The sequence below is a fragment of the Peromyscus leucopus genome, chromosome 3 (genome assembly GCF_004664715.2).
Source record: "Peromyscus leucopus breed LL Stock chromosome 3, UCI_PerLeu_2.1, whole genome shotgun sequence".
Taxonomy (NCBI): domain Eukaryota; kingdom Metazoa; phylum Chordata; class Mammalia; order Rodentia; family Cricetidae; genus Peromyscus; species Peromyscus leucopus.
In genome coordinates, this window is record NC_051065.1 from 74,573,086 (window position 1) to 74,586,837 (window position 13,752).

A 13,752-nucleotide genomic window follows, 5' to 3' on the forward strand; every position below is an offset into this window, starting at 1 on the left:
GTCAACACGGAACAGGGAAGTCTCACAGGGCTGCAACCATAGACAGAGAACTATAAGCAAATAAGGAATGCCGAGAGTGGGAGAAAATTAGTTTTTCCCAGGGGAAAGCACACCAACTGGTTACCCAATACCAAACAGTCTGTTCTGAAAACATAGAGATACAAGTAACATAGGGACCGAGCAGATTGTATTTATATATTTAGGAATATAAATATATAATTAAATATATATATAATTTAGGGTGTATATATATATATATATATATATATATATATATATATATGTATATAATATCAACAATTAAAGAGGCCCTGATTTTGAGGGAGACCAAGGGTATGTGTACATGAGGGTATGGAAGGAGGGAAAAGAAAGGAAAAATGATGTAATTATATTTTAATTTCACAGCGTAACATCATTTTAATTGGAAAAGTTATTTTTAGAAGCACATTTCTTACCCTGATAGTTTTTGAGCTATTGTTTGTATAGGGGCAAGTCTTCTCTTGGGAATTAAAAGAATATGGTACTGGAAAGAATTTTATTTTTCAGAACAAGATATATTGTTTTAATTTGGTTGGGACTTAAAACTTTTAAAGACCTATACAATAGAATCCAATAAATCTACCATTGACTAGTTCCTTGCTGGAGTCTGGGTTGACCTCAAATACAGTGACTTGAGTATCTGTAAGAGAATGACCAAGGGGAATCTCAAGCAGTCTTCATTTTGCCTCTTGGAGTTAGTCACAGTGGCGCCAGCTGCATGACTTTCCAGGTGTGTCCTGCTGTGTCTTACAGGTGCTGAGAGGCAGGCAGGCAGGCCCTGCTTCACTCTCCCTCTTCTTGTACTTGCCCTATTTTTTGTTCCAGTGATGAGAGATGTTCTGAATCTTTTTCATTTTGATCCGCTGATCCAGCATCTTGTACCTTGCAGGATGATCATCTGTTTTCTTTGGAACTGAAGGTGCATAGGAGCTAGACGCATAAGCAGGGCGTTTAAAGTGACGCAGTGGAGGCTTGATGACTGGAGGCCATGGAAAGGAAGACAGACAACCATTAGCTTCATGGAGAATTGACTTGCCATAAATATTGTGACCACTTCCTCTTGACTTGTATGTCTCCTCCAAGCCAGAAGAAGCACACACACATACACACAGTTGGTTTTCTAAACTGATTGAATAAGCACAATATCAACTTGGTCATTGGCTTTAAATCAATAAAGACAAAAAAACTGCTGGAGATGGGCAGTGGTGGCCCAGTACATAAAGTTCACTTGGTAATGAGTAGATGAAGTTAAGGAAAGGTTTGGGTGTACTGGAATCACATGTGGAAGCAAAGTAACCATGGTGAGCAGTGATATATCTATCACTAACAACATTTAGCATTGTGTGCAAGCTTTGGGGGCTGAAAAAGTGGCACTTACTCCGAAAGTACTAATTAAAAGCATATCACTGAGAAAATACTTGCAAAATACTCACAAAGGTCTAATATCCAAAATGTATAAAGAACTCTTAAAATTCAACAGAAGGAAGCAATCTAATGCAAAAATGGGCAAAAATCCATCTGAATGGACTCCTTACTAGAGAAGATACATATGTCAGAGAAGCACAGGATCAACTCAACTGTGAACACAGAAGAATTGCAAATAAAACAACAGTGTTCTACCACGTTCTGTATAAAGCCAAAGTCCAAAAGTCTTTGAATGCTTCTTCCTGCTGATGGGAGTAAAAATTGGTACAGTTGCTTTGAGAAAGATAGATTAGCAATTTCATGAAGCTGGACACAGTGTTTACCATAAAATGCAACAATTATACTCCTAGGTTTACTCACCTAGTTGAAAACCCTATATTCACATATCCCTCAACTGTAAAAAGCCAAGATGACTTTTTACAGGCGAATGGATAAATAAATAGCAATAGGCATATATAATAGTATCTTAATTGATAAAAAAATAAATGAGTGGTCACACCGTATGAAGATATGGACACATCTTTAAAAGTTGCTAAGTAAATGAAGTCAGTCTGCAAAGGCAGCTGTGCCATATGATTTTACTCACAAGATAAGCTTGAAGAAAAAAAAAACACTAAACCATGGAGACAAAAAGGGCACTGGCTGGGACAGAATTAATGTGAAGAGAGAGGATTAAATAGGTGAGCAGTGGGAATTCCAAGGCAGTGAAGTCATCTGATGGGAAACTAGTAGATTCTGACACTATTTGTCAAAATTCATAGAAACTTAGGGGAGGGATCCTTAATTTACACAATTTTAAAAAGCAATCAAGAAGGTTATGGGGATTCCAGCATGCAGTGTGAAAACAATCTGACTGAATTGCTAATGTAAGTAACAATGAGCTGGGTGGTGGCGGCGGCGTACGCCTTTAATCCCAGCACTCGGGAGGCAGAAGCAGGCAGATCTCTGTGAGTTCGAGGCCAACCTGGGCTACAGAGTAAGTTCCAGGAAAGGCACAGAGCTACACAGAGAAATCCTGTCTCGAAAAACAACAAACAAACAAACAAAAAAAAAAAAAGTAACAATGAGCCTGCAGGGGATGAGAAGCAAGATGGTCACCTGAGTAACTTCACATATAAACAGGCTCAAAAAGACCAAAAAGGCCAGAGGAGCTCCACACAAGCTCTGTATTCTAGCCGATAAAGTTGCTTCTCATACAGGGGCAGATTAACAATTCAAATACACTCTACACTTCTCTGAAATTGAAAAAGTATGTAAAAGAAGAGCAGATGATGAAAACTATTCACATGGATGTTAGCAGCTAAGTAAAAGGAGGAGGCTAGAATGATCCACAGACAATTGATTAGACTTGGTGACATCAGTATAAATTCATTGCCAAAATAGAGGTATTGATGTACATATAAAGGTGTTTATAGACAGGAGCACTTACATGGCTTAGTGCACACATATACATTTCCATATCAGACATAGAAAAAATTCCAGGCTCTGAAGCTACAGCAACAGAGAACTCACCTTATATTTTTATTTCAAATACCATTCTCCAATGAGGGAAGCAGGTACTTCCTATAGAAATAGCTTGTTCTAGAACTAGACACAGTGTACACAAGGTGGACTTGGAGACCATTATAGAAACATAAAATTCAAAAGTACAAAGAAAAAAGAAAGAAAAGAAAACGACAGACAGAGGAGATCCAAATGGTTCTAAATAAAAATCACCTTGAGCAATGAATCAAAACATAGAGGTAACTACAACCCAAAGTATAAAATACAGATACTTAGTAATGGATTACACAAAAATCTGTGAGAAAACAGAAAAATCTACTAGGCATATTGCCAAATAATTTCTATAGCTCCACAGCCCTTATAAAAGGGGACAAGTTGTTAGTGTGAACAGGACATGGTGAAGGTCTAAGAAGTATCAAAAGAGTAGTCACAGTGAAGAAATATGACCAATATGACCTCATCCAGGAGAGCAGAGTGACATACATCCTGTTAACATGGTACATCCTTGATTTTATGTAATGGAAGTTAGTATGTAGTGATTGAAGCAGAACTTATATAGCCCCATTCTAATAGTAAGCAAAAGCAGATAGTTCCAGATGGAAGAAAGCCACAAAATAGCTGACTAGTAAAGCAAAGATGCCCAAGAGACTGCAGAGCCAAGAGGAGCCTAGGGAGGCATGATGACATCACATGATGTGTCACCCTGGGTGATCCTAGAACAGAGGATAAAGGGATGGCAAGTGACGAGCAGGAAGAAGTGAATGGACTTAGATGATGATGGAGTGTGTCATCGAATCTACAGTTCTGTGAGGAGAAAAAGGGAAAGGACTGACCACCTTCACTCTTCCCCTCCATTCTAGTATCCCGTGACTCCTTGGTTCTCCTGAAAATCTGTTTAGTTAATGAACATAGGAAGACAAAATATGTCATCAGTAAGGACAAAATAAATACAATAATTATGTGAAAAGTGCGGAGGAGCAGAGTTGGTGCCAGCCACTTGCCCAAGGACCAGCTCTCACTGCAGGTAACTTCACCTTCTCCTAAAGAGCAAAGGGAAGCAGTACCTAAGAGAGCTGGAGTTGAACTCCCAAGGCAGTTCTCTGCACACACCCTCTCGGCAGCTATCTTCCGACAGTGAGCAAATGCCTGCCATTTGTGATGAAGCATAAAGGTTACATGCAGAGCTGGGCAGGTAGCTAGCGACCAAGGCTCTCCAAAGCACTAGGATGGAGCTCACATCCCTAGTATCCACAGTATCTATAACACACGTGTTATAACGTCAGTGCTGGCAGGCAGAGACATGCCAATCCAAGGGTCACCCTGGCCATTCAGTCTAGAAGGAATGGAAAACTCTAGATTTGGTGAGAGACCCTGCCTCAAAAACAATCTCTGGCCTCCACAAATATCTGCATGGTACCCCCCCACACACACACACACATAAATACCACATACAACGAATACAGTGAGACACAAATACATCATCAAATAAGATACATTTAATTGTCATGTTTTCAGGCCAGCAAGATGGCTAAGCTACCAAACCTGATAATCTGAATTTGGTCCCTAGAACTGACACAGTAGGAGAAAGAAACTGACTCCTACAAGTTGTCCTTTGACCTCCATACATGTGCCATGGCATGTACACACACACACACACACACACACACACACACACACACACTCAATAAATACTTTTAAACAAAGTCTCATTTTATTTAATCAAATACTACCATGACACTTTGAAAAGACAGAAGTGTTTGTTGGCAAAAATAAAGGCTTACCTGATAAGATAACGGAAAATAACTCTGAACCTAAGCTAATTTAAAAATTCTTACCATTTTTTTATGTGTATGAATGTTTTGCCTGCATGTATGTCTGTGTATCCCATGTCTGCCTGGTGCCCTCGGAGGCCAGAAGAGGGTATCAGATTTCCTGGAACTGGAGTTGCAGACAGTTGTGAGCTGGCATGTGGGTGATGCGACTTGAACCTGGGTCCTCTGGAAAAGCAGCCAGTGCTCTTAACCGCTGAGATAACTCTCCAGTCCCTAACCTAATCTAATCACTACAAAACATATTACCATGTACACAGGAAAGTCTAAAAAGTCAACATTAGCTCATGGCACTGATTACGTCTGTGTAACATGAACATTTGTTTTGATTAACTGATGTCATTTTCCAGTATTTCTAAAACATTAGCTTTAGTGGTGTAATTTTACAAAAGAAACACAACTATGCATTTTTCTATGGAATTAACTATCAACTCAACCAGAACACACCTAAGAGAAAATTCAATAAACCAATGTCCCCTGGGGTTTTCCCACTAGACGCCCAGAAAGTCTTGTTCAGCACACCTTTTGAAGTCTAAGATTAATATTTACCCATTGGTTTCTTGCACCATATGCTGTGTGCTGCTAGTGTAACTAGGAAGAACAGAAATCCATGCCCTGGTGGGTAGTCATGCTGCGTCTGCCCTGAACCGTGTGAGGTGCTTGCAAGAAGCATCTTGTGTGGAAGCTGCGGCTCCCGGGCTGCTGCCTCTTTCCTATTCCTTTCTTTTTTCTTTTTCTTTAGTCTTCTCTCATATATTATATCCCAACAGCAGTTTGCCCTCCCTTCTCTCCTCCCAGTCTCTCCCCCACACCTCCCCCTCTTCCCCAGATTCACTCCTTCTCCATTTCTCCTCAGAAAGGGCAGGCCTCCTAGGGATATCAACCAAACACAGCATATCACGTTGCAATAAGACTAGGCACTCCTCCTCATACCAAGGCTGGACAAGGCAACCCAGTAGGAGGGGGAAGGTTCCCAAAAGTGGGCAAAAGAGTCAGAGACATCGCCCACCCCTACATATGGTGTCCTAAAAGAACACCAAGCTGTACAACTCTAATATATATGCAAAGGACCTAGGTCAGACCCATACCACCTCTGGGATTATTTATTGGTTTAGTCTCTGTGATCCCCTGTGAGCCCTGATTAGTTGATTCTGTGGGTTTTCTTGTGATATCCTTGGCCCTCTGGCTCCTTCAACCCTTCCCCCACCTCTTCTCCTGGATTTCCTGAGCTCTGTCTAATGTTAGGCTGTGGGTCTCTCCATCTGTTTCCATCAGTTGCTGGATGAAGCCTCTTTGATGATAATTGGGCTAGGCTCCAGTCTATGAGTATAGCAGAATATCATTTGGAATCATTTGATTGACTTTTTTTTTTTTTTTTTTTTTTTGCTAGATATGTTTGGTTCTATCTTATCTTAGGTATTTGGGCTGTCCAGCCTCTGGATCCTGGCCCTTCAGGTAGTGTCAAGCATGGGCTCCCTTTCATGGCATGGGTCTCAGGTTGGACCAGTCATTAGCTGGCCACTTCCACACGTTCTGTACCACCTTTACCCCAGCACGTCTTGCAGGCAACACAAATTGTAGGTCGAAGTCTTTATAGCTAGGTTATTGTCCCGATGATCCCTCCACTGGACGCCTTGCCAGGTAACAGAAGATGGCTGGTTCAAGCTTTTTAATACCGAGGTCAAAACTGTCTTGGAGTTATCTTCACACAGCAAAGTTGCTCTGTTGTGACATGATGATAAAATCCTCTCTCATAGTTAGAATGGCCATTTTTAAGCTCTCAGGATGCTTAATTCCACGGTTTAGGGTAAACAAGTATTAGAGCCACCACTGCCATTCCCATTCCTAACACATCTAGAACAAATACAAAAACATTCTGATGACCCTGGAGGATAGAAAAGAGAGGGCTTAGAGCCTCAGATCAAAAGCTGAGGCTTGGGCTCACCGATTTATGTCTTTTGAGTCACAGTCCTTCTCCATATTCATCCTATTTTCGCAACTCAGCATGAACACAGCCAAAGTATTATTGAATTTCCCACTTCTCAGCACGAAGGAACATTTACCATTTGCTGGAATTCTGATTGTCAGAACAAAAACTCTGCTTGCCACTGGAGTCCCTACAAATAGCCTGAACCTACTGATGGAGATTGGCTCCCCACTGAGCTATGATGTATATGTGACGAACGCTGTCACCTCCACTCAATATGGGAAAGGGGGGAGCTGTGCCCAGTGCTGTTTGTGTGCATTTCTTGCCTTTCTCCTCTGTAGGTGTAAAGATTTTGATCACAGGGCATGACAGCAGGGTAGTCACAGGGGCACTGTCATGAGTTTGGGGTGGACCTTTCCTCTGGGATGCTGGGTGTCCTCCTGAAGGGGTTTTTATTCATCTTGACGTGTTTCTGGGGTCTTAGAAGGGGCCTGACCCTCCTCCTTTCAATAACTACACATTCCTTATAATAGCTGAACCCAACAGTACAGCCTCCCTCTCTGGAGAAGGAAGAAAAAAATAAAGAATAGAACCCCATGTGCTCTGTCAGCACAGTAGACACAGGGAGGGCAAATGACTTGCAGAAAACGATCATATCAGCTGCTGAAGATTTCGACCAGGGCACATAGGCCTGCACAGAGTGGTTAACCTTTGAACACACTTAGAAAAAGACAAACTTCAGACAAAAACTATACGTTATCACCCATCATGCTTTATTTTACAGTTACACATAACCTTTTATTTTCATAAAGCAATGCTCTTTCAGGAACTTTAACACTCATTTTATTTAGCCCTCATTATTTTCATAAATACCACAATTCCTCCCTCACAAACAATACTTTATCTTCTACTACCACTATCTCTTATTCTCTCTCTCTCTCTCTCTCTCTCTCTCTCTCTCTCTCTCTCTCTCTCTCTCTCTCTCTCTCTCTCTCATCTCCTCTCCTCTCCCCTCCTTCCCTTTTTTACTCTCTTCTCCTAATCTACATATATTTTTCTCTAGGAAACAGATCTAGATTTGTTCACACGACAAACTGATACAGCTGTTGAATTGAGTTCAGACATGATTATGGCACCTGGCATATAATGTTTACTACCTGTACTAGACACCATGCTGAGAATGTGGTGTGAATTAGCTTAAGCCATGCTTCAGTTCATACCTGCCTACAATCAAGCACTAGTGCCATTCTTTCCCAGGTGTGGAAACTGAGGCTTAATGGGTTTATATCACAGCTATGATGAAGGAAGGCTGGAGCCTGGATTCACATCCAAATCAACTTCAGATCCTTCCTGGTGCATGGAAAATTATCTTGGCTCCAAATTTAGCTTTAATAGCTGACATAACAGGCTAAAAATGTGCAGTTAAAACTACTTCATTTAAGCATCACTATTTGAACCTGCATAATATCTGTGGCATATTCTGTGTGCTGCAGCTATAATAATGCTTCCTTAAAACAAATGTCATCCACCCATGTGTGTATGGCTCAAAGAGTAGCTACACAAAGATCCTGGTGAAGGCCTCTGAAGTAACTGTTTTCACCTGGTGCCTCACCTTCACAGGCTGGAGTATAGGCAGGTGCTCCAAAGTCTGGGCCAGGGGAAAAAAGCCATCATGCCAAGGAAGATTTGGACCTTAGGTCAAATTGTCCTCATTAGTTCTCAGCTCTGCCTGTCAATGAAGGCCACACTAAGAGCTTCTAAAACTCTTGGTGCTCAAGTTTAGTTCAAGCACCCAAGAGCAGAATCTGTGGGGCAGAACTGAGTTGCCACTGTCTTTACAATGCCACTATGCTGGCGTTTGAGAATGACCATCTTAATCTCTCCAGCATTCTTCCCCGCCTTTCATCTCCACCTTCTTTAGAAGGTGGCCAGATTCAGCTTTGGTGCTGTCCTCATGTGACCTGACTGCTTTGGCTTCACTATCTCATCTCAGGAATGGAGATAAATTAGCACTCACTTCAGAAGTCACTAGTAAGAATGAAAAGAACCACACATCCCAAAGCATCCAGCACTGACTGATGCATGGGGAGTGCTCCTTCCCAGTAGGTTTCTCTCCCTTTTCTGAGTTCAAGACTTGCAATTGTCTGGCAGATTTGTTATTGCCAGTAATATTCAGTAGCTGTATCCTTCCCCAGTTTGGAAATTCACATACATCCCAAGATGTGAAAGCATTAGCATGAAGCCAGGCAGAAAGGAAACCTGCTCTTTTGTAGAAATTTAGCAACACTAATCCAACCAGAAAATTACTCTTAATCCACACATATTACATGAAGTGTTGTCCAAAGTGACACTCTATTTTTAAACTCTTTAAGGTGTATTTCATATTAAACACTAGAATGACTAACCCCATTATCTACATTTTTAAAGATCTTGACTCTCCAAAAACTACCTTAAGAAAATAAGAATCCCACATGGTCTATAGCCTCCTTTTTTTCTCCTCAGAAAGATCAAAAATCTCTAGGAGGTGGAAAAGGAAGGCTTGCCACCTAAGAAGCTACCTAGTGATGTTGAGCCAAAGTTAAGAAACAGACTGGATGAGTTCATTTTGAAAGAGAAAAAAGTCATCTATAATACAGTTGTACATCATATAATGATGTGTTAGTTAATAAATGGACTGTGTATAGAATGGAATATGCTGTACAGCCCAGCTGTGTAGCAGGCTATACCATTGAGGTTTATATAAGAATGTAAGTACACTGTTTGATGCTCACACAATGCAATCACTTAATGACATATTCTTGGAAATGAATTCCCATTGGGAAATGATGTATGCCAGTATTTTGGGTTAGAGAGATCTTTGGGGTGCATGACTGGGTCTGGTTCATGCAGGTAGATCTGCTCTTGTGCCTGTTCACCAGCACTTATATGATATAGACTCTGTACTAAGATCTAAGGCAGAAAAAGACCCACAAAATTCTCCTCTTGGAAGCAGTAGGTAACAATATGGGAGAACCTTAGGCTTGGAGGCACACAGAGCAGGGATAATTACTCCCTCTGAGATCCTAAGGGTCTCCTTCACTCAGGGTTTTGTTTCCTTTTATCCATTCTCTGATGTGGGGAAAAGAGTAACTTCTTAGCATGGCCATTGTGAAAACTTGAGGATGATGTGCATGGGAGAGCATGCAGGCAGTTCTTTGCAGTGGGTGTGTGATAGGTACTTGATAACAATTATTACATGATAGCTGAGCATGTAAGGCCAGGATGCTTTATCACTGTCTGCTCTCTTGATTTTCTTACAATGCATTGAAATTTCATCAAATTCCCTATGTATGATTTACAACTGAATGATCTCACCACACAATGAAGAGATTCAGTAATGTATTTATTTGTATTTGGCAGAGAACACACCACTTAGCTTGCCAGGGAACCACTTTGAAAGTAAGTGGTATTCTAAGCAAAGGAAAATACCTAGCCCACATTTTGAACTAAGCAAGTTTAAAAAAAAATGGCAGTTCACTCAGTGACTCTGAGCAGGACCTGTTGATGAGCACAAAGAATGCTTTTAAAAAGAGTGGCTCAGACAACCAATGAGGAGCCAGAGCTTTGTCCCTGACTTCTAATCTAGAGGTAATTAGTAGAGTATGAGGAGATTAGGAGAATGACAGGACCAGTTTTGATTCCTAAGACTCTGCATTCCTTACACTGAGGCATAAGGATGTGTGAGTCACGCTCCCTGGGGAAGCCATTCCTGCGTGCATGCCCTGGTTTTCTTTTTAGAGACTCCTTCATTCCCTAACCACTTCAGTCCTGTGTGTCTACTTCCTGGAGCAGAGATAATGTGTACACACATTTGTATTTCCTGATGTAACGTAGTATTGATAACAGCTGGCACGGAGAAATGTTTAAATGAGTGAAGAAACTACCGTGCATCACATTCAGTAGCCTTCATAAATGTTCCCTTTAAAAAAAATAAGTGACTCACTTCAAATATCCACCAGCTGGCAAAGTTGTCCGCATTGACAGAAGCTGATATTTCTCCCTTACTTCTGCAATGCCTGCATACCTAGAGTTACTGCCTATGTTTGCTTAAGAAGGGTGCCAATGAGCCCATTCCCTCACAAGCTTCGAGTCTAGGGCTGCAGCAACCCTTTGTTTTGTACAGGTGCTGCAACCCCACCTTCTATCTTCAGGTTTCGTGATAGCATGAAAGGCACTGAGGCAGAGTTCTCAAGCCCCTCTGTGGTAGTTTGAAAAAAAAAAATGACCCCCAAAAGGAGTGGCACTATTAGGAGGTTTGGCCTTGTTGGAGTGGGTGTGGCCTTCTGGAGAAAGCGTGTCACTGTGGGGGTAGGCTTTGATTTCTCCTATGCTCAAGCTACTCCCAGTGCCATAGTCTACTTCCTGTTGCCTGCACATCAACATGCAGCAGCTCCTTCTCCAGGACCACGTCTGCCTGCACACCACCATGCTCCCCACCATGATGATAATGGGCTAAACATGTGAAACTGTGAGCTGCCACCTCAATTAAATATTTTCCCTTGTAAGAGTTGCTGTGGTCATGGTGTCTCTTCATAGCAATAGAAACCCTAACGAAGACACTGTCCCCTGACAAACTAGTGAAGGGAGGGAGCAATTGCATAAAGCAGGAGAGTCAACTCTTTTTTTATTTAAACAAAGGCTGCCTTCAAATACTCTGTGAAATCCTCCCTCAAGAAGCTGATCATTTTTTATTTAATTTTTTTGTTCTTATTTTGTTTGTCCTGGCACACACAAAGTCCATGTTCCACACTGCGACAAATGGAGTTGTGTGAAGACTTTCACTCTATTTTTTCTCAGGAATATGTAGTTTTCCACATGATTATTTAGATGGGAAATGTAAGGGCAATCAGATAACAGTATGCCTCTTGTCTGTGCTAAACCATTTCAGAGGCCTGTAAAGGCAAATTCTTCAGAGGTATACAGATCTGAGTGCCACAGCAAGGCATAAAGTGTAAGCCTTGATTCAGTCCATGGTAAGTGAGTGACAACTGCCAGCCCTCACGGGGAACTTAAGGCGAAAGTTAGCTGCAGAACCCACAGTCATTTGGGATTCACGTGATAGAATCCTTCACTCAGAGCTACAGGCCTTAAAGTCATAGGTGGGGAGTGATCGAAATCTCCAGGCAGAAGGCAAGTGTGGGAAAAGGTAGCTCCACGTGTGGAATAATTACCTGCAGACTTAGCTGACAACAAATTCCCCAGCAATGAGAACAGACTTGCCACTTGCCAGTAATGGCTTTGGGCAGGCTATTCAGGTGTTCATGCTTCAGTTTCTTGATCTGTTAAACAAGATGTAACTACTAATGTCCTCAGAGAATTATCAGGATTTAATACATGTTATTAACTTAGTATTGTCCCTGATGTCTGTAAGTTTGAAATACATATAAAAGTACCTGTTTGTTTTTTGTTTTTTTGTTTTTTTTAAGCTGTATAAGGGAAACCAAAAGTCACCAATTGAAGTTAAATACTCAATAACTTACAATACATGTAGATTTTGTTTGGGGAAAAGAAATATAAGATTTCCATAATGTCTTCAGACCTTGAAGATAGTCAAGTCTCTTCCAAGGAAGTTTCTGGATGGATGTTTTATCCGTAGTCTCCTGCAATAGGACATACAATAACTTCATTGGGAGCTGGATGACATTTGACACAGAAAATCCCTCTATAGCAGGCAGCAGAATTCAGAAGCAGAGCCATATCTACTGCGAGACTACTGTGCATGCCAAAGTGTGTGCAAGGAACAGTCAGCTATATCTGCATTAGCAACGACTAGGTACTCTACCTGTCCTCTAAGATCACTTCAGGCGGCACCCTGGGAAGCTGCTCGGAGGTGACTGCTTTGGATGGATAACAGTTAAGACTGGTAGTGGTGGTAAAACTCTGAGCCATTCTTCCGGCAGGAGCCAACAGTCCCCCAGTTCTCCATCATGGATGCCCCTCACCCCTGGACTCCATAAAGTTCAAAAATCCCATTGGGCAACACATGACGTAGGTTCTAGGGAAAGTATGTATGCATGTGCTAGTCTTTCCTATGCAAGAGCCACTCTGGTTTAGATGTGCAAGGGTTTCAGATGATGATCATGATGATCCCAAGAAGTTTTTCTTGTGCTGAAGCTGAAGGATGAGCCTCTAGAAACTGTACAGTCCTTTAATGAAATAATCATTGCAGGCTTCTGACAAATAACTTCCAAAGCTTCTGAAAGACTCAGCTGCTCATATCCCAACCACACCCATTGGTTAGAAAGGGAAAATGTCAAAGTTCGAAGAGCACATGTTAAACTAACAACATGAATGACAACAAGCATCATTGTTTGGTAAAACAGTCAAGGCTGAATGTAAAATGATTTTTTAATGTATGGAAAAGTATAAATGCTAACAAAATAAGTACCTACACTCTCCACACAGCTTAATAAGGTCAATGTTTTAAATACTTTTGAAGAGATTAAATAGGAACAGGGAAAATTCTCCATGGGTAAAGTGCTTGTCGGTCCAAGCCTGAGGCCCTGAGTTCAGATCACTAGCATCAGTATAAAAAGCTGGATGTAATGGTATATTCCTGTAACCCTGCTGCTAGGGAGGCCTCCAGGGAGATGTTGAGGACTTGGTGGCCAGCCATCCTAGCTGAATTCATAAGTTCCAGCTTCAGTGAGAAAACCTATCTCAAAAAATAAAGTGGGACTCGCTAGGGGAAGACACCCAGCATCAACCTGTGGCCTCCACCCTCACCCACACACCTGTTATCCACATAAGGGATTGAACACAGGTAGAACTTAATTAGTATTTCTTTGCCATAAATTGCCTTTAGCTCCCCAAAGCCATCACCTAGAATTTGTTTATTCCTGTGCATATGTGTGTGATATATTTATAGTCATAAAATATTTAATATTTTTACATGTTTTAAAGTCATACCAATTGTTCTAGGTGTCACCTATCTTTTAGTAACCTGGTTTTCTTGCTCAGCATCATGTGATGCACTGTTTATAAACAGGA

The 13,752-nt window shown here is 41.3% G+C and overlaps 1 protein-coding gene across 4 annotated transcripts in view; it reads right to left on the reverse strand.

The window, feature by feature from the left end:
* Positions 1 to 267: 267 nt before the first annotated feature.
* Pde1c (phosphodiesterase 1C) overlaps positions 268 to 13,752 on the reverse strand; it is a 413,422-nt gene continuing 399,937 nt past the window's right edge. The window contains exons 19-20 of one of the 4 annotated variants that reach the window (XM_028864092.2): positions 12,302 to 12,362; positions 974 to 1,018 (exon numbers count right to left, since the gene is read on the reverse strand). In XM_028864092.2, coding sequence (XP_028719925.1) covers positions 12,349 to 12,362 — 14 coding nt within the window. In that variant the 3' untranslated portion in view covers positions 974 to 1,018; positions 12,302 to 12,348. Of the gene's footprint in view, positions 1,019 to 11,431; positions 12,363 to 13,752 lie in introns of those variants that run through there. The other 3 variants (XM_028864090.2, XM_028864093.2, XM_028864091.2) reach the window with 3 other exon arrangements.